Genomic DNA, 20090 nt, shown 5'->3' with positions numbered 1-20090 from the left:
ACTAGTTGTGATCGGTAGCCTGGAGGGAAAGAGAGAGTGAGGAAGATCCCCACACGATGGAGCGATCAAATTAAGGCAGCAGCAGGCACTTCAATGGTTGATGCGCTACGTGCAGCGCAGTCAAGGGATAACTCTAGAAGAGTCATTGCTTCTGCAAGGGTCACAACCCTCAGCAATGAGGAATACGACGGAGAAGAAGATTTTATTCTGAAAAATAATGGGCTTGCCTTACTGGTAAGCCCTGGGCACGCCACTGATGCACAGGTACTTTGTAATGACTCTGAAAATGCAATATGGTCTATTCTTACCAGTCATCGGGATGTTCTTGTGACTTATCTTCTAGAGCAGTGCTCCGCAACCGGTGTGCCGTGAGCCAGATACAGGTGTGCCGCGATCAAATTCAATGTATATGACATTTTACAATTTTTCATTATGTATTTAATACACAATGACAAATTATTTTTCATAATATTGTCTGTTTTTAAAAAAGTAGGATATAATAATTCTCTCTCTTAACCCTTGTCCACACGCCAATGGTGCATAGGGCACTGCATCATATAAACGCAGTGTTATCTAGAGTCCCTCCATATTATTGAATTAGGGCTGATCCTTGTATCAGATACCAATCCAGGGTAATATCAAATAATATTTGTATTTTATTTAATATTACCCTGGACCCCTAGTCCCTCCCCTGGGGAATTGAACCCAGCATCTCCAGCAGCATGGCAGCCAAATGTGCTAACCACTACACAGTCATGTCAATAGAAGTAAACATATTGTCGTCAATACTGCAAGAAATGAATGCAAGTTGATCAACTCCACTCTTCCAAGGCAATATAAAATAAATTGATGTAAAAAAATCAAATACATTTTTATTTGAATCAATTTATTAATAATTCCTTAACACAAAACATGATATTAAATGAATTATTTTATTTTATTTACAAGAAAAATCAAGGACTATACAACATAAAACCAATTGCATTTATTTAAGCAGCTATATACTAGTCGTGTGATTCTAAATTCAGTCCTTAGAGACCTGTAAGGACTTACCCAAATTTGTAATTAGACGGCTAATATTCTTTATCAAATTATTTCTTAAATGCATCACCAAAAGATGCATTCACTTAATGTTAATGTGCGTGATTACTGCAATATGTGTGAGATTTATTCTATTAGTTTACCAACAAACAAACAAAAAACCTATCAAAGCCAGTCTTTACTTTGCCCTAATTTAAAAATTATATCAACAAATTAACAGTAATTAAAATTATACACGTTTCAAACAATTACAAATTTACTAATGATTTTTACTCATAAAATAAATTCTGAAAAATAACATAAGTTATTATGATTTAAAAAGAATATAAATAAAGATTATTCCACATTCTGTTGACCCTCATCCACACCCAATAGTGCATAGGACACTGCATCAGATTGAGGCAATGGTAATTTAATCATTAACACATTGATAGCGGGAAACGCTTTGTTAAAGTTACATACTATTGGTAGAGAGCAGGAGACGCTTATAAGCGTTCTATTTGCTTACTTTTGGTAGAGCGCAAGAGACACCAAAAAACATTGTACAGATGGGAATTGGGTGTTGCGGTTACTTGTGATTAGTATACTGAGGGTCGGGCAGCAGACTGCCAGAGTATAATTAGGGTCGGGGCTGATGAAAAAACCACCCAACAACAATGTGTTTAGTATAGGCTAGGTGATCAGTCCTTCGATTCGGTTGAAATGAAATTAATATTAAAGTGAAAAAATCACTTTACATTGAAACCCACGGAATCGAAACCCGGACTTCCAGAACTGTAGCCAAACTGATAACCACTACACTATGGAGGCGGAAAAGAGTCATTTGATAAATAAAAATTTGCCAGTATATAAAAAATTTTATAATAACCCTTTTATTTAATTATTTTTTATCTTAAATGATATTTAGGAAAGAAAAAAAAACAAAAGAATAATTCGCTCACTCCTTTCAAGAACGTCATAAATCAAAAATTGTCAATTTTCAGTTGTGCATGTTTTCGGAATGCCTGGGCATTTATAGTACATTTTCTGGAAAATGTACTATATATCAGCAAAAGCGGCATATTTTTAACTTAATATTTACCCGCTACAGGGCAGAAAGCGTTGTTTTTGCATATTGAAGAATAGGTATTGTTTAATGTTTTTTTTTAACATTCTAAATATTTTTCAAATAGAGAAAAAACCTTCAGGTTTTACCTAAAAATATCTGTTGCACAGCAAAAAGTTCAATAAGTGGGTTGATTTTTATTTTTAATATATTGTAATATATTTTAAAACTTTAAAAATGTTCTCCTGAAAAATCAAGTTTTTTGATTTGTGACGTTCTTGACAGGAGTGAGCGAATTGTCAACAGTCATGGTACACAGTGTTTACTTATACTTTCGATTTATAATTGAAAAGGTTGAAAAAACTACCCTACTTATTGTTATTTCAAAATATCCGATCCTAGCTTCACTAAATAACAACGGTAACAGTCAACATTTATTACAAAAATGGATATTCACCATATGAACTCGCATCAACAATTTCAACTATGTAAAAGGAAACATCAACCGTTACTTAACATGTTAACCGGGCGGGACACATAAATACGTCAAACGTAAACAATATCGGGAACGGGTAAGACATATGAATACGTCCTTGAAATATATGTTTATCATATTATATATATGGACGTATATTTTTCGAACAACAAAGGTATTAGTCATCCATTCATGTCTCGACATGAATTTAAGACACGGAGTGAATCAGTATTCGCGCCCGTTACAAGTTGCGTAATTGGACAGCGGACCGCCCAGTTAACAGGTTAAAAGAGTATAAAATCAAAAACAGTAATCTATACAATTGTTATTTTGTAACATAAAAAAAATAAGAAAAAATTTGACATGCGTATTAATTTGCATGTCACACGTTGCATCATATTTTTTACATGCGTAAAGTCCATTTTCAATGAAAACATCTATGGAATTTTGTGATTACGGATTTAACACACTTAGAACGGGAAAGGTATTTCTACCCGTTCGGCTGATTGATGCTTAAGGACGGGAGGGGTATTTTTACCTACTGCGCCGGTCTTATTTCAAAGTCGGAAAAGAAGGAATTATTTTATGTATTTATATGAATATTATGTACCAATCTCTTTGTTAAGGTCTAAACTATACAGGGTTATTGGTAACTCGATGAATTCCCGGCAGGACGAGGTAGGGGTACGCCAATTCAAGAAATTTAAGTTGACAATGTATGGCCGAATGTTAATAGTTTTTGAGATATTTGGAATTTAATGATTTTACTTTAGTAGTATACAATTTATATAATAGCAGACAATTTATACTATAATAGACAACAGACAGGCGCCGTGGGGTAGTTGGGTAGACGTTCGACTCTAAAATTGGCGTCGCGGGTTCGATTCCTGCGAAATGCATAATAAATTCAAAAAAGATTTATTTTCAATTGATTTCACATTTAACTTCCCTATCCTTACAATCCTACATGCAGACAAGCCTCTAAAATAGAAGCTTTGCGGGTTATTCCTTTAAAAAATAATATTTTTTAAAGACAAGATTTTAGTAAAATTTTATAATGCTGCTTTTGATTTTTAATTCATACACATTGTGATTTACCAATCTCATTTAGTCTTTAGCGGAGAGACTACACTGGACGACCACACTTAACCTACATGGGCGTAATTATCTCCGACATGCGTTGTAGTGGGTACGCTGAGTTGAAGAGACGAGCGGAGACTGACCATGAAAGAAGCAAATCTATCATCACAAAGATTGTAACCCACGAGAACAAGGAAACTAATCCACCATATTTTACAATAATCTTTATTATATTTTTTGACTTAACTCTAACTAAGGCTGCAGTTATATCAGGATGCCTCAGAAACTCAGTGTAAGGTTGAGAATAGAACAAACACATGAGAATAGAAAGTAAAATGAAAATATACAAAACATGTGTTCGACCAATAGCCACTTCTGGGATTGAGGCAAGAGCAGATACTTCCAGAACAAAATCTCGACTTCGAACCTCCGAGATGAAGACTCTCCGATCCATAACCGGAAACACATTGCGAGACCGAGTAAGAAATACCGACATCCGGAGCATGTGTAAGACGAAGGATATCGTGAGGTAGGTACGACAACGAAGGCGATACTGGAATGATCATGTAAACAGAATGTCAGATGACAGACTTCCACGTATCGCCCTTCAAGGAATCCCTGAAGGACGCAGACCTCCAAAAAGGTGGAAAGACAGCTGGGAGTCAACATCCCAAGAACTACAAGCGGAGGCACAAACAGATCCTTAGAAAGATCTAGAAAAAGAAGAAGAAGAAGATATTTTTTTATACGGTATCACTGCGTGGGGTGTATCTAGTATGCAAATGAGGAATTCAGCATATCGTAAATTATTTTGTAGGAGTAAAGAGTAAAGTTAAGTCAAGTAACCAAATGCAAGGAACATAAAGTTAATATATAATATGTATATATCGCTCACTCCTTTCAAGAACGTCATAAATAAAAAATCGTCAATTTTCATTTGTGCACTTTTTCGGAATGCTCAGAAAATTTAGTATATCCCAGCAAAAGAGGCATATTTTTAACTTAATATTTACCCGCTACAGGGCAGAAAGTGTTGTTTTTGCATTTTGAAGAAAAGGTATCGTTAAATTATGTTTTTAAATACACTAAATATTTTTCGAATGGAGAAAAAACTTTCAGGTTTTACCTAAAAAGATCTGTTGCACAGTAAAAAGTTCGATAAGTGGCTTGATATTTATTTTTAATACATTGTATTATATTTTTAATCTTTAAAAATGTTCTCGTGAAAAATCAAGTTTTTTTATTTATGACGTTCTTGAAAGGAGTAAGCGATATGTTCTTATAAATAAGCGAATGTCTATGTGAAGAACTGTTTATAGTCTGTTGGAACCGGGTCCCTTGATATTAATCACAAACGGAACTAGTTGTCGTGAAGATCAAACAGCTTTGCCACTTCGTTTAAATCTTCGTACTTCCGTCTCTCCGCAAGGATCTGTAAACAATCAATAAATGTAATCGTACGTTGCCAGCTGCTCTATGCCAAGTATACAGTAAAACCTTATGCTTAAGTTTTTCAATACACAGTACATAGATATAGTACCGTAGAACGGGGCTACTTGAACTTTGATGTGTTACTTGAGCCCAGTACAAAAAAATATTTAGATCGTGGTATCGATCAAACTATCGTGACAATAAGTGTCACCTGTCAGGGAAACAAACAACTTGTCCGCCTCCGTGGTGTAATGGTCAGCGTGTTTAGCTACCGTGCTGGAGGTCCCGGGTTCGATTCCCAGGGGGGGGTGAAAATAAATATTAGTGATTTAACACACTGTAACATTTATTTAATATTACCCTGGACTGGTTCCTGAAGCGCAAGAGTAATCACCTTGCCTTCATGTAAGTAATGATCAAGATAACACTGCGTCAATTTGACGCAGTGCTCTGTGCACCATTAGGTGCGGATAAGGGTTATTAGTAAGTAAGTCAGGGAAACAATGAATCATGTCGATACGTTCATTATTCTAGACCAATTAAATACAGATTTAATTTTTTTTTTGTACTGGGCTCAAGTATCACATCAAAGTTCAAGTAGCCTTGTTCTACGGTACTGGCAGTTTTTCAATAAACAATACATAGATATAGTACTGACAGTTTATCACTACCCGTACTGTATTAAAGTGCTGTCAGTATCTGTAAACAGTAGTTTGATAATGCCCTAACATAATAAAAGAGCCCCCAATAATTTAGCGATGTTACCAATATTAAAATAAGTCCATAGTTTCTGTGACGTCATTCATTACCAACTTACGAAAACAACGTATTTACAAAGGCGAATTTTCCAGAAGAAAATGATGAATGAAAATATTAATTATATCGGCTGTTATAAACACAACACGAGTCTAATACAATCCTTTATAGGTTGAGTATGTTAAATTAGATATTCCTCCCGTCTGATAATGATGCATTCAAATAATTTTTACATATATTTTTCAAGGAGAAAGAACTTAAAATAACATTTCAATGTTATATGCTTTTTGATTTAGAATACTATTTTCAATAAATGTCACCTATGTCCAAATGGAGAAAGCTATACTTCACAAATTCTCAGCTGATGGCAACAGTATCAGCTAAAATTCTACACCTGTCAAAATTACAACGAACATATGAAAGGAATAAAACAACAGTGTAATTATAAAATTCCTCCCGTCTGATAATGATCCATTAAATGCCTAATCAATAAATAAGGATATTTGGGATCAGTGTCGTGGAGCCTCACCTGTCTTGCTATGTGCATCCTATTGAAAACGTTCCACAGCACTATTCCGACAACCATGTCGTTCCTCAGGTAAAAGATGATTCCCTTGTCGAACTCTTTGTCGTCCTCCTTCTTGGCGGTCTCTTCGGTGACCATTTTGGTCTCGCCGGTCGCCATTTTGCCGACTTCCTTCTGCGTTTCCGCGGGAGGGGTTTTGCATTCATCTTTATCGGTACTCTCTGGCTTGACAAACTCCACGTTCTTGACTGCAATGTCAGCGCTGCAAATAATACATATATATTTAGACAGTAACTAAGAAACTTAATTTATAGCTTTTAAATCACTATACATCTCATAACATTATAATGTTGACGGCAAATCTTGAGCAGAAAGCAGGAAAAAAATTCTCTTTTTTTTTTCTAAATTTCTCAAAAACAATACTCATTTTACCAGACAAATTTTTCGAACAAAAGACTCATTTATGACCCTTTTTATATTCTTCGGTTCTCAAATGGCGCTGGATAATTTTTTGTAATAATATTCTATCAAATATTTTCACAAATATATTTTGTAATCAATGTACATCAATAAACATAATGCTGACATATTCTGCAAACGAAGTAGCCAGCGATATCCACTTGTGTCTCTATGTACATATATATAAATACTAAACTCGCCGTATGTCGTATTCGTAGGGCGAGTAGGAACAATATGACGCATCTAGTTGTGGGTATACTGTTTTGTGCCTGAATGTACGGGATAAGACTTGTTACGTTCGGGCAATAATATAGCAGACATATCACATACGCTACGACATCAACCAACTGAATGGTGCGCATTTTAAAAAAGGAAGTTATGCTGCCGCACCCTGTATAAAGAATGTAAAATAAATATTTTAAAAAGCAGAGAGTTTGGTAAGTAATGCTATTAATACTTTTAAAATATATCCAAAACTCAATGCACGCGAAAAGCGGAAGATCACACAGTTCAAACGGCATAATCTGTCCACACTTGTAATACTCACTTTTGACTCTGTTCTGACCCGTCATCCATGCGGCTAGTCTTGTTATGCTCAGTGATTCCCTTCGCGAATATGGCCACAGTCGGCAGACATGAGTCTACAACACCGATTGCCTGGTACATTAAGAATAGATTGTGTTAGCATTTTATTTACTAATGAATTTTTTAAAGACTTACCTTAACCCACTAAGGACGAGAAAGGTATTTCTACCCATTCAGTCGATTAATGCTTAAGGACGGGAAAGGTATTTTTACCTTCTGCGCCGGCCTCATTTCAAAGTCAGAATAATAAATAATAAAACCCTTATCCGCACCCCAATGGTGCATAGGGCACTGCGTCATATAAACGCAGTGTTATCTTGATGGTTTACACATGAAGGAAACCTTTCCTTCAGCCCTCCGCTTCAGGTACCAGTCCAGGGTAATATTGAATAAATATGACAGTGAAAAAATCACTTATATTTATTTTACCCCCCTTGGGAATCGAACCCGGGACCTCCAGAACGGTAGCCGAGCGTGGTGACCATTACACTACGGAGGCGGACAAAGTCAGAATAGAAGGAATTATTTAATGTTTTTTTATGAATATTATATGCCAATCTCTTAGTTAAGGTATAAACTATATGTACACAATTATCAAATCCCATCACAAGTATTCCGCAGGTGTAAAAAACACCCGTCCGAAATGTGTTAATAGCGAATATGTATTGTTATTGATTTTTGGTTTGTAGTAAATATCCTTTTTAAAGGATTTGTTCAAATTTCAAATTGGTAGTGATTTTCCAGTACGTAGGGTACAAAAACTAAGTAATCAATGTTTGGTCGTATGGTAAATATGGCACGTGTGTAAAGTGATCACTTTACCAGCCTACGATAGGTCCTAATCCCTGTAAATGCCCAGACTTCCATATTCTTCTTCTTCTATGTTGAGATGTCAATATAATTTATTTTTTTAATTCCATTTAGACACATTCAAAAAATATTTTTTTTAAAGTTTGAGTTTGAAAAAAACACTTTCATTCACACTTTATTTCAATGTTTTAGAATCAGTACATGTTTAACCCTGATGATGACAAGGTTCATGTCGAAACCGGTTGGAAAAAAAAGTACCAATAAATAAGTGGTTTAAACCAAAGTTACTTTATTTTATAAATTATATATTGTTTGATTAGAAATGTTCTGGTGAATGAATTAACTAATACCTCGTATCCCACTTCCGGGCCGAGGTCGCTCCAGAACATGCTCTGGTGCTTGTAGGCCTTGGCGGCCCCCACCATGTTCTCTCCGGCCAGGCGCCCCGACACCACCGCGTGGTCGTGGTGCTCTACGCGCCGTCTGCCCAACACCGGGTCGTAGAAGCACGCCGCATCACCCGCCTATAGGGAACATCAACAGAGTCTTCAACATCAAATGGTGGCAAATTTGGCAAGCAGAATGGCGAGTGAGAATTGGATCACAAAATAGCAAAATTGTTTTGCAACGGGCTTATTCGATTTACAAAAGGCTTAATTGTTTTAAAATATATGATTTATATTTGTAGCATTACTTTGTGATTTTCCATTTTATAATTAAAATATAACTTGGTTTTAAAATCAATAAAATGTGATTTTATATTTTAAAAAAGTCTGAACTGTTTTGCAAAAGGCTTATTTGTTTTGAAAAATCGCAAATTTGCATAAAATGGCGAATTTGTATTTTAAAATATCAGGAGATGAGGATATGTATAAGGAAAAAATCCGAGGCTGAGAAGCATTATAGATAAAATTAAGATAGGTGTGTCGAGATGGCTAAAGGATGTGGAACAAATGAGTATGGCAAGAACAGTAAAACAAATTTATGAGGCGAATGTAGTTGGAAACATGAGCAGTGTAAGGCCGAGGAAAACGTGACATGGGTTACTTACGACATATAAATTTGTGCGGGCCTCCAGTTCGGCGTTGACGAGGAAGCCTCCAATAGTGGGGTGAACTTCCAGTCCTGACGTTTCTGCCAGATGGGTGTTGGCTTCTGATCCAACCGCCACTATCACCTTGAAAACACGAACGTACCATTTAATAATGGTCTTTAGAAGAAAAAAAAACAAAACACATTTGTTCGCTAAATCATTGCCACAATTTTCTTTGCCCAATTAAAAATAATTAAAAACAATTGAAAATGTCATCAAAATATAAACTAAATATAAAAAAGCTATTCATAAGTGGATAATGGAAGTGGGTAAAACAGAAACAGATCGCATCATTTGGCCATGTCGTATTTGACTGTACTTCAAAAACATTTTTCTTTCATTATACATAATGTTATAAATAAATATGTATTGTAAAATGTGCCCTCAACATTTAATGAAGGCACATTATTGTAATTTATGATTTTTGATTCCGTATATTAATTTATATAAACTTCATGTACAGAAAATATGAGCAGTACCGTAGAACGGGGCTACTTGAACTTTGATGTGTTACTTGAGCCCAGTACAAAAAAAATATTTAGATCTGTATTTGGTCTACAATAATGAATGTATCGACATGATTCATTGTTTCCCTGACAGGTGACACTTATTGTCACTATACGTTCATTATTGTAGACCAAATACAGATTTAAATCTCTTTTTTGTACTGGGCTCAAGTAACACATCAAAGTTCAAGTATATGTTTCTATATATATATATAGTTCTACGGTATTTGATGAAATAAGTCAAATAGTTAATCACAGTGAAGTGTCCTTGAGGTAGTATTTTACGAAAGTGGCACTATATAAATGATCAAAATCATAATAATTATTATTATTAAGGAAATGTAAGGCCAAGGAGATTGGTATTATCGGGTATTTGCACCTGTGAGAAGCATCAGATTTAAAAAAATTATACCGATCAAAAAACCACTACAGATCTGCAAAATTTCAATGATGGAAAACAGCATTTCTTAGAGACATATCGCATCACTCCCGCATTTTCTAATAATAATAAATAATGCGTAAGTACCACTTTGTATAGGAAAAAGGCCAAAAAAGTACATATGACTTCTTTTATAAATGTTTTGAAATTCTAGTGTTGCTATATTCTGTCATATTTACCACATCTGCGCTAACCGCATTCCCATTGGACAATGACAACACCACTTGGTTTCCGTTCACTACGGCATCCTTCACTTCAACTAGAACAAAATAAAAATTACTTTAATTACAAGGATTTTTAACAATATTTTGATATTATAGGGGTCTCGGCTGGATATGAAACATCTATTGTTCTTTTTTTATGAAAGAAGATGGAAGTCTGAGCATGCCAGGGCTTATGTCCTGGAATTTGGCTGGCTTAAGTGATCACTTTATACACTTGTGTAATATTTACCATTCTACCCATTATTGAACATGTATGTATATAGTATTCACTTTTGAAATCTGTATATATGCAATGGTCTTGGGTACCTTGCACATGGGGGTAGAATTTTTAATCGATTTGGAAGTATAGCCGATCAGTTGAGAATTTTGTGAAGTATTTATATAGTTTTAAAAAAAATTATATAGCTTGTGGCAAATTATATCTAATAAATTTTGCATTCTTAGATACAAAAGGTGTCGTATTTTTGTTTGAATATTAATGTTTACGTTCTAAAAGTCAATCAATTGATCAGTTCAATAAGTAGTTTATCACTATCAACTTTTAAATTTGTATATCCACACATTTTTCTGTGTAAATATGTTAACACATAAAACTCAGACAGTCTGTCGCCTGACCTTCAGTATACTAATCACTAGTAACTGCAAACCCAATTCCCATCTGTACAATGCTTTTTGGTGCCTCTCGCGCTCTTCCAAAATTTGGTAAATAGACGCTCATAAGCATCTCCCGCTCTCTACCAACAGTATGTAAAAGGCGCTTTTAAGCATTTCCCGCAAACAATGTGTTAATAAAACCTTTATTTTAAATATTTCACTTTGATTGAAATAGAAAAATTAGCCATTTTATTGGCGGCAGTTGAGAAATGCTGTGAATTTTTTTGTGTAGTTCGTAATTTGATATTTTTTACGAAATTCACTCCCTGAAATTTTGAATTAATGGAATTTTACTATATATGGTCCAATTCAACTCACCACCGGGTATGACATTGACTCCCTCCTCCACAATACGATCCGTGGTCCACTCGGCCAGGTATTCCGGCAGCACGTGCCCCATGTTTCCAGATTCTTTAAACACTTGATGGACTTTAGCGCCCCCGGATTTTTTAACTGAAAGGCAACAACAAAATAACAAGATAAAATATGTAAAATGTGTGATATAAATTTGGATTTGGCCGATCTTAACACCTTGTATCATACACTCATCCATTTGAAATCGTATCATATAATGCATTGACGGCTAGACGCACCAACGAGTCCATTCGTCAGAAGTTTGTACACTTGGATGGCTTGATTCTGGCCAATGTCTGTACACAACGGATTCTTCAGTTCCTTGGGCACGTTGCGCGTGGCAACGAGGATAGCTTGGAATGACTGGTTGTGATTGGTAGCCTGAAGGGGTAGAGAGGGAGGGGAAGATCCCCCACACGATGGAGCGATCAAGTTAAGACAGCAGCAGGCAAGTAGTCAAGGGATAACTAGAGAAGAGTCATTGCTTCCACAAGGGTCACGACCCTCAGTAATGAGGAATAAGACGGAGAAGAAGAAGAATCAATACTAATATTTTATTTATTGTTTCTGCATTCACTTATGGTAAGACATGATGAAATTGTAAAAGAAAAGCGCTTGTTTTTTTACCACTTGACTTTATTTTATTACGGCAACTAGTTTCGGAAGCTATGCTTCCAGTTTCAGGTCTAATGTATACTAAAACATAATAAATAATTATCTGTTCTATAAATAAGGAGAGGGGTAAGTTAGTACCATTACATTTAGACCTGAAGATAGAAGCATAGCTTCCGAAACTAGTTGTCATAATAAATTAAACTCTAGCGGTAAAAAACAAGTGTTTTTCTTATACAATTTCATCAATATTGATAATTTTTATGGATATACATAACCTTTACATTGTTCGAGATAAGGTTAGTAAATGAAGAGAGTAAGAGAATATTATACAACGGAACAGTTACATTTCCTGGCGAGGGAGCAGGCCAGCTCGGAGCCGAGGAAGCCCCCGCCGACGATGGCCACAGACTGCACCCCGTCCAGGCGCTGCCACAGCCTCTCCAGGTCCCGGATGTTCCGGTACATCAGCACGCGCTGCTTCACCGACTCCGGGGACTCCTCAAACAGCGGGAGATTCTTCGGCCGCGACCCTGCAAATGTAAACGAGGCCGGATCATTTTACAGAATAAACGAACTGCTTACCAGTTTAAAACGGAAATTATTTCAACTTCCTTTTAAACCCTTCCCACTCTGACCATTTTTTCTCATAACTGATCAGCTACTCTGATCAAAAAAATGCGACGTTTTTTTTCCATTAAAATAAATATTTTGTTTCCTTAATTTTGGGACACTCTGTCTGGCAATTCGTATGACCATGTTAATTAAGATTAACTGTATTTATCTGAAATATTTTTTGGTAGAATATACTCAAGTGATAGAGAAATCAGCGATTAAATTATACTATACCTGCGCTGGGCCAGACATTGTGGCCCATAGAGCTGCCTACTAGAATCATACGGGCCAGAATGTCTGGCCTACAGAGTGGTAACAGTTAATATATTACTTTCACAACATTTTGAGCGTGTCCAAATCCTCGTTCATAAGTCTGGGTTTCACCACTTAGGAGTTATGTTTACATTTTGACATCTCAACATAGATGAAGAAGAATACGAAAGTCTGGGTTCTTACAGGTTTTTATTTGTTATAATTGAATTCGGTGGACCGCTCACTTTGTTCCCAGCATTCACTCTCTTTTCTATATCATTACCAATCTTTCCATACCTAGAGAACAAACTCCCAAATATACAAGAGATATACAATATTATTTATTATTCTTCTTCAACCTTATCCACACCCGATGGTGCATAGGGCACTGCATCACATAAACACAGTGTTATCTTGATCGTTAACACATGAAGGAAAGATGGTCACCCCTCCGCTTAAAGTACCAGTCTAGCGTAATATGTATGAAATAAATATTAGAGTGAAAAAATCACTTATATTTGACCCCCCTGGGAATCGAACCTGGGACCTCCAGTACAGTAGCCGAGCATGCTGACTATTACATTACGGAGGCGGACAAAATTGTTCATTCAGTGGTTGAATATTGGATGTTTTGGAATAAAGGGGTATTTGAAGTGGTCTATGCCTGATTTACATCAGGCAAAATAGATGTCAATCCATTTTTAATTAATGTTTTACTTAGTAAATACCACTATTTCTTAAAATCTACTGTGACACGTGTTTCGATGCATTCCGCATCATTTTCAAACAAATGCGGTGTTTGAAAATAATGCGGAATGCATCGAAACACGTGTCACAGTAGATTTTAAGAAATAGTGGTATTTACTATGTAAAACATTACTTAAAAATGGATAGATTTCACCACAAAGTGACTGCCGAATCAATTTATGAAATTAGATATCAAACTTTACCTGTAGCGATGAGGCACTTTTCGTACTCCAAACAGAAGCTGGAGTTAGTTTGCGGGTCCTCGATTTCCACCGTGTTTAAACTGGGATTGACTTTGGACACGACCCACCCCGTGGCCACCACGACTCCACCGTGCGGTGCGCTCTCCAGCTGAGACATGTCCAGGTAGAACTCCGAAGGCTCGTAATATAAACTGTAAAAAGAAAAAAAAACAAACACATTTTACACAAATACAAATACATACCGTTTCCCAGTATGTAAAAATAATCAGGGGTTTGGATCTTGCATACAAATAAAAGGGTCTCTGCCAAATAATTTAGGCAATTGTGAACTATCGCTCACTCCTTTCAACAACGTCATATATAAAAAAATCTTCAATTTTCAGTTGTGCATATTTTCGCAATGCCCAGAAAATGTACTATATCCCAGCAAAAGCGGCATATTTTTAACTTAATATTTACCCGCTACAGGGCAGAAAGTGCTGTTTTTGCATTTTGAAGAAAAGGTATTGTTTAATTATTTTTTGAAATATACAAAATATTTTTCAAATGGAGAAAAAACATTCAGGTTTCACCTAAAAAGATCTGTTGCAGAGTAAAAAGTTCAATAAGTGGCTTGATATTTATTTTTAATACATTTTATTATATTTTTAAACTTTAAAAACGATCTAGTAGTAGTAGTAGTAACGATCTAGTTGTAGTAGTAGTAGATCTTAAAACGATGGTAGTAGTAGTAGTAAAAACGATCTCCTGAAAAATAAAGTTTTTTTTTTATATATGACGTTGTTGGAAGGAGTGAGCGATATGTACTATGTCATGAGGTTGATCAATATATTTAGGAGTTCCAAAAATTTGAGCAGTGCGTTTCTCCCCTATTTGTACCTGTGTATCATGCCCGCAATGCCACGCCCGACCAATAGCGAGCGGCGGGACACCGACCAATCACGTCACAAAGGGTGAAAGCCCATTCGCTCGCTGTCTCCCTCTGACATGTATAAGTACACCCCAGGACAGGAAAGGATGGAGAGGTGACAAACCTCAGGTTGTTTGGTGAACACGATCCAACCGTCAAGATTATATGACCGAGAAGTGGGAAAGAGAAAGAGGGAGATAGTTGGTTACCTTCTTTCTTGCCCATTCCACTGTTTGAATATCAGCTTATCAGCCGGAGGAAGGTCGTGCTGATGCCAAATTTCTTTTGACAGAGGGGGACGCATATAGGGCAGGGAATCTTCAGAAGCGATTACTAAAACCTGCAATAAAATATTTCAAATAATGCTAAATGGTGCATACAATATCTACAATAGGGCAAATAATAAAGTATAATTTATCATGGTGTAGCTAGCATTTATTTTTTCAATCGACAACACAACACACAGTTGTAATTTACTACTATCACTGCTGACCTTAAATCTCACCCAGCGGTGCATAGGGCATTGTATCAAATTATTGAAATGTTAATTTGATCGTTTGTAACACAAAGGCAAGGTAATCAGACCTGCGTCAGTCGCTTTACGTAACGGTCCAGAGTAATATTAAATAAATATAAGAGTGAAAAACCATTTACATTTATTTTGATCTCCCTAGGAATTTAACCTGGGACCTCCAGCATGATAGCCAAATGAGCTGACCACTACACTAAGGAAGTTAACGATTTGTATTTACCTTGTCACAATGTTGCATTTACCTTTTGTGGCAAAGCACATATTGCATTTACCTTGTGTTACATGTTATTTGTATCAGTTATCAGTAACAGTTCCACATCAGGTTAGAAGAGATATCAAAATTTTAACTTTAGCACATCTCTAATGTGGCGTCAGTGTTGCAAGCGAGAAATAAGTTTTTTAACAAGCTCTCAGAACGTAACTAACCAGTAGTATGCACAAAACTTATGGTATACATTCACATTCAAAACTTATGGTATAAGTCACCTTGGCTTTGGGGTCTCTTGATTTGATGGCCCGGAACGCGGTGAAGGAAGCCGTACCGCCTCCAATCAGCAGATAGGGAATTTTATTTGGAAATTCTTCCTTCGTTAAAGGTTTCCGTATCACCGCTCTTGGCTTCCCTGGAATTGAAATAAAAATGATGAAGTCTATATAAAACAATGATTAAAAGTCAAAATATATTTAAGATAGCGAAATTAGAATGTTTACCAATCGGAGGATGCGCATCGATAGTGAAAACTCCAAGGACGAGCCAATTTCATACAAATTTTCAATATTTTTTTTGTTTTTTTCTCTATTGTATATAAAAGTGTTATGACAACAGGGTTTCCTGCACATAATAATAGAGGGGACGATCGAGGGAATAAATGCCAGAAGACGAATACCTAAGCGACTTATACGAGGACATGGGCTGCTTGACGTATGGGGAGCTGAAGAGGGTTTCGGAAAATAGACTAGAATGGCGAAGGAGATGTCATATGTTGCTGCAGACCAATCCGCAGGATTGAGACCACAGAGCGAGATATGAAAGTTTTTTTTTTTAATGCTATTTTACTAGAGTTATTTGGTATATTCACCACAAATACTATAAAGAAATACTAAAATCGGTCAATATTTGAGAAAAATATTGTTGATTTTGTACATAATTAATAAAAAGGATTTTTGGAAAAAAGTCTTCAGCAATTTTAGCATACATATTAGAAAAAAAATCTCAAGGTACAATTTGTTCATCTCACATAAAACATTTTGAGTTTTTTTTTTTTTTTTTTCACAAAATATATATTTAAATAATACAAAATAGTTGGTAAATATAAAAGACATTTCAAATATAACGTTTCTACCTCTCCAATAAAGTAGATACAAGTGTTTGGAGAGGGAGTTCGTTATACAATATTTTTTTTATAAACAAAGTAAACTAAAATTAAAAATAAAATGAAAATATTTCTTGATATGGAGTCTAGGTAGGGGAGAGTCTTATATGTTTTTTGAATTTAGTTTTAAAATTTTGATAATTTTTATACATTTTAAGTTTTCCGGATGTATAATGGTTTAATTGCGTACTTACATTTTTTCTTCTGGTCATTTTCAATAAGCAGCGGTCTGGCCTTACTCGGGTCATTGTCAAACACTCCGGAATAATACAACTGAAACAGAGATTGTAATTATTTAATATTTATATAACACAATTTTAATCAATTTGTCCGCCTCCGTGTCGTAATGGTTAGCGTGTTTAGCTAACGTGCTGGAGGTCCCGGGTTCGATTCCCAGGGTTGGTGAAAATTGGTGATTTTACACTCTAATATTTATTTAATATTATCCTGGACTAGTCCCTGAAGTGCAGGAGTGATCTCCTTGCATTCATGTAAGTAAAAATTAAGATAACACTGCGTCAATATGATGCAGTGCCCTACGCACCATTGGGTACGGATAAAGGTTAGAGAGAGAAGGGGCATCACAGTCTAGATTTCATATGTATGATGTTGTGAGAATACTATAATAAATTAAATGTCAATCTGTATAATTTTAGTATGAGCTCGTTTAAATTTTAATTATTGAAAACTGTTTAAAAGCTCAGTCTTCCATCTTCTTCATCTCAAATTCATCTATACTATAATGACACCTATAATACCATCCGTAGAATGAATAATCCAGTGAATAAATAATAATAAATTGCTGAATTTTTTTTTTTTAAAGAAAAGAGAAATATTTGTGTTTTTATTATTTACACAAATATTTCAATTTCATACTATTTCTGTGAGCCTAAGCAGCTCTTTATAAGAAATAGGTATCAATTTGTGGTAGAGTGGGTTCGAACCGAGAAACTCTGACTTAAGAGTCCGCTACACTAACCACGGGACCACAAACCGACACAATATAATTTAAATTCTAAAATGGGTGACTTACTCCTCCGACGGACGCCGCTCCGACCAGCAGAGCGATGAGGAGGTTCTTGATGTTGTTGTTGGAGGGCGGCGGGGGGCGCTGCGGCAGGGGAGGGGGGCAGGGGCTCGGCGGAGGGGTTGGACAGGGGTTGGGAGGGCCGCTGGTGGTAGCATTTTCGCGATACTGAACAATCTGCAAATCAAAACACATCATTAACCTTAACTGAGGATGATACGTCTGCATCGTGGCACAAATTTATTCATAAATTTTGTCCTACTTCTCCACAGGGGTAGGCAGAGAGATAAGAAAGCCACACCACTCTGTCTTTGCAAACATTCGTCGTCTCTTCCATATTCATGCATCTCCTCATACATACCCGCCGATTATTTTGACTCCTAACCAGACCGCTTTCAAGTATTTGGCATTCCTGATTGTGCCACATTTTTCTCGCTCTTTCTCTGCTCCTTTCTCCAACTACATTCGCCTCATAAATTTGTTTTACTGCTCTTTCCTCACTCATTCATTTCAACTGTCCAAACCATCTTAACACACCTTTCTTAATTTTATCGATGATGCTTATCTCAGCTTTGCATTTCCTTCCTTATTTCACTATTCGAACATCTATCATACATCATTTAATCGCACATTCTTCTGAGAGATTGCATTTCGAATGCATTCAGTCTACTTTCATCCTTCTTTTGCCAACTCCATGTTTCACTTCCATACATTAGGGTCGGAATCTCTGCGACTTGTATGAGGAAATGAGGTATTCAAAATATGAGAAGCTAAAGACGGTGGTGCACAGTAGACCAGAATGGCTAAGGAGGTACTTTCATTCTTTTATTTGCCAACTCCATGCTTCACTTCCATACATTAGGGTGGAAACCAGGACTCCGTTGAGTATTTACTCTATTATTTCCAATATATACTCTCACACGGACCAAGTGAGTGTAAATATTGCTTGAATTAATTTTCCAATTGGCTTTGCCACGGTAATTGTCTTTTTAACCCTTTACTGATATTATGAGAATACAATATTAGTCCCGTTTCTTATTAAAAGCAAATAAACTGAAACAATAAATCAATAGACAGTCGGTACTACTCTAATTGAAATATGTAAAGAAATAAAAGATTAAACTGAAGATATTTAAATTGCCACCAAAATAAATAATCATGACATCAGGTGAGTCCTCATCTCAAGTCAGTACTTACTCAGACTTACTTAAATTAACTTACCGTACTTCTACTTGAAATAGTAGCTTCCTTAAAATATAAATGTGTTTATACCAAATAAAAATATTTATTTACCGTTTTGTATTGATTAGATACAACAGGATTTTTCCTTGGCCGCTTGATAAGAAATTTGATAAGGTTAGTATTAAAAAACATATTTACAGGTTAGGTTGATATATTGAATGAATAAAGAGATGTAATATTATGATTTTTGGGGCTCACCTTTTGCGTTGACGGACTCAAAAGAGGAGTAGTATTTGTAGATTTACCGTTGTTTGCATTCTTTCGTAATATTTCGTCACCGAAAGGATTTCCTTTTTTCCTGCTGCCAGATGCAAAGTTCACCGACGAACAAACCAAACCTTCAATTAAAAAATATCACATATTCAACAGCGATTCAAGATCACATTTACTGTAAAAACATTTAAATAAAACCTTGTAGCATACCTTTCGGCAACTGAGAAAATATCAAGGGATGAGATTTGATTGATCTGATATTTTTTCCAGCAAAACTCGCGTACCGTAACATTTTGGTTTATAGAAATGGAGGAACTGACGGAAATTAAAATTGTGTATTTACAGAAACATTTTCTTTTCACTGCAAAGGTGAAAGATTTTAATCAATTTCAAAAACAGACGAAACCCGGAGGTACGAAATTCACATACACATTTTAGGTTATAAGTCATTTGAAGTCATTGTCTATTATAGAAATTCCATAAACAAATGTCAATAAAAGGAAATTTTATTTTAATATATCTAGCAACATTTAAATATATTAATGGTCCACGGGAAGAACATTGTATTTTACTATGTGAGATTTTAGGGTTTGGGAAATGGGATCAATGTCTAAATTTGACCTAAACCAACTTTAGTTTATTTACATTTCTAACCCATAGATATATTTCAATGTCATCGACGTGACTTCAGGGACTAATTACAATGAAAACTAGTGTTCATCTTGTAATTTTTACATTTGACTTAATGATTATGGGTTCATTATGGGATTATGGATTATGACTAACAATGTCAATTCGAAAACCTGGAGTTTTTTTGAACATTTATGTAATTTACCAACGTGAATGGGTGCAAACTACAGTGGAACCCCGGGAATCCGAACCCCGT

At 35.7% G+C, this 20090-nt stretch overlaps 1 protein-coding gene across 1 annotated transcript; it reads right to left on the bottom strand.

The window, feature by feature from the left end:
* Nucleotides 1-4839: 4839 nt before the first annotated feature.
* AIF (Apoptosis inducing factor) lies at nucleotides 4840-19662 on the bottom strand. The gene is made up of 15 exons (XM_088259972.1): nucleotides 19415-19662; nucleotides 19190-19329; nucleotides 17756-17926; nucleotides 16917-16995; nucleotides 15836-15972; nucleotides 15027-15157; nucleotides 13908-14098; nucleotides 12438-12623; nucleotides 11443-11577; nucleotides 10426-10505; nucleotides 9260-9385; nucleotides 8559-8732; nucleotides 7361-7470; nucleotides 6358-6616; nucleotides 4840-5073 (listed from the first exon to the last, which is right to left on the bottom strand). Exons 1-15 carry the CDS (start codon nucleotides 19494-19496, stop codon nucleotides 5002-5004), a joined length of 2073 nt encoding a protein of 690 aa, XP_088116098.1. The 5' UTR covers nucleotides 19497-19662; the 3' UTR covers nucleotides 4840-5001.
* Nucleotides 19663-20090: the final 428 nt, after the last annotated feature.

Source organism: Brachycentrus maculatus, unplaced genomic scaffold, assembly GCF_059751285.1.
Source record: "Brachycentrus maculatus isolate JH-2025_06_01 unplaced genomic scaffold, ASM5975128v1 h1tg000122l, whole genome shotgun sequence".
Lineage (NCBI taxonomy): Eukaryota > Metazoa > Arthropoda > Insecta > Trichoptera > Brachycentridae > Brachycentrus > Brachycentrus maculatus.
Note: the sequence above shows the minus strand (reverse complement) of the source record. Positions and strands in the feature narration are given on the sequence as shown.

Bases quoted from the DNA above. Each gene is read 5' to 3' on its own strand.
- AIF (XM_088259972.1), bottom strand. From the start codon at position 19,496: ATGTTACGGTACGCGAGTTTTGCTGGAAAAAATATCAGATCAATCAAA. The intron at 19,330-19,414 runs GTATGCTACAAG...TTTTAATTGAAG, and splicing joins ATTTTCTCAGTTGCCGAAAG to GTTTGGTTTGTTCGTCGGTG. The intron at 12,624-13,907 runs GTAAAGTTTGAT...TTACATTTGCAG, and splicing joins AAAGTGCCTCATCGCTACAG to GGTCGCGGCCGAAGAATCTC.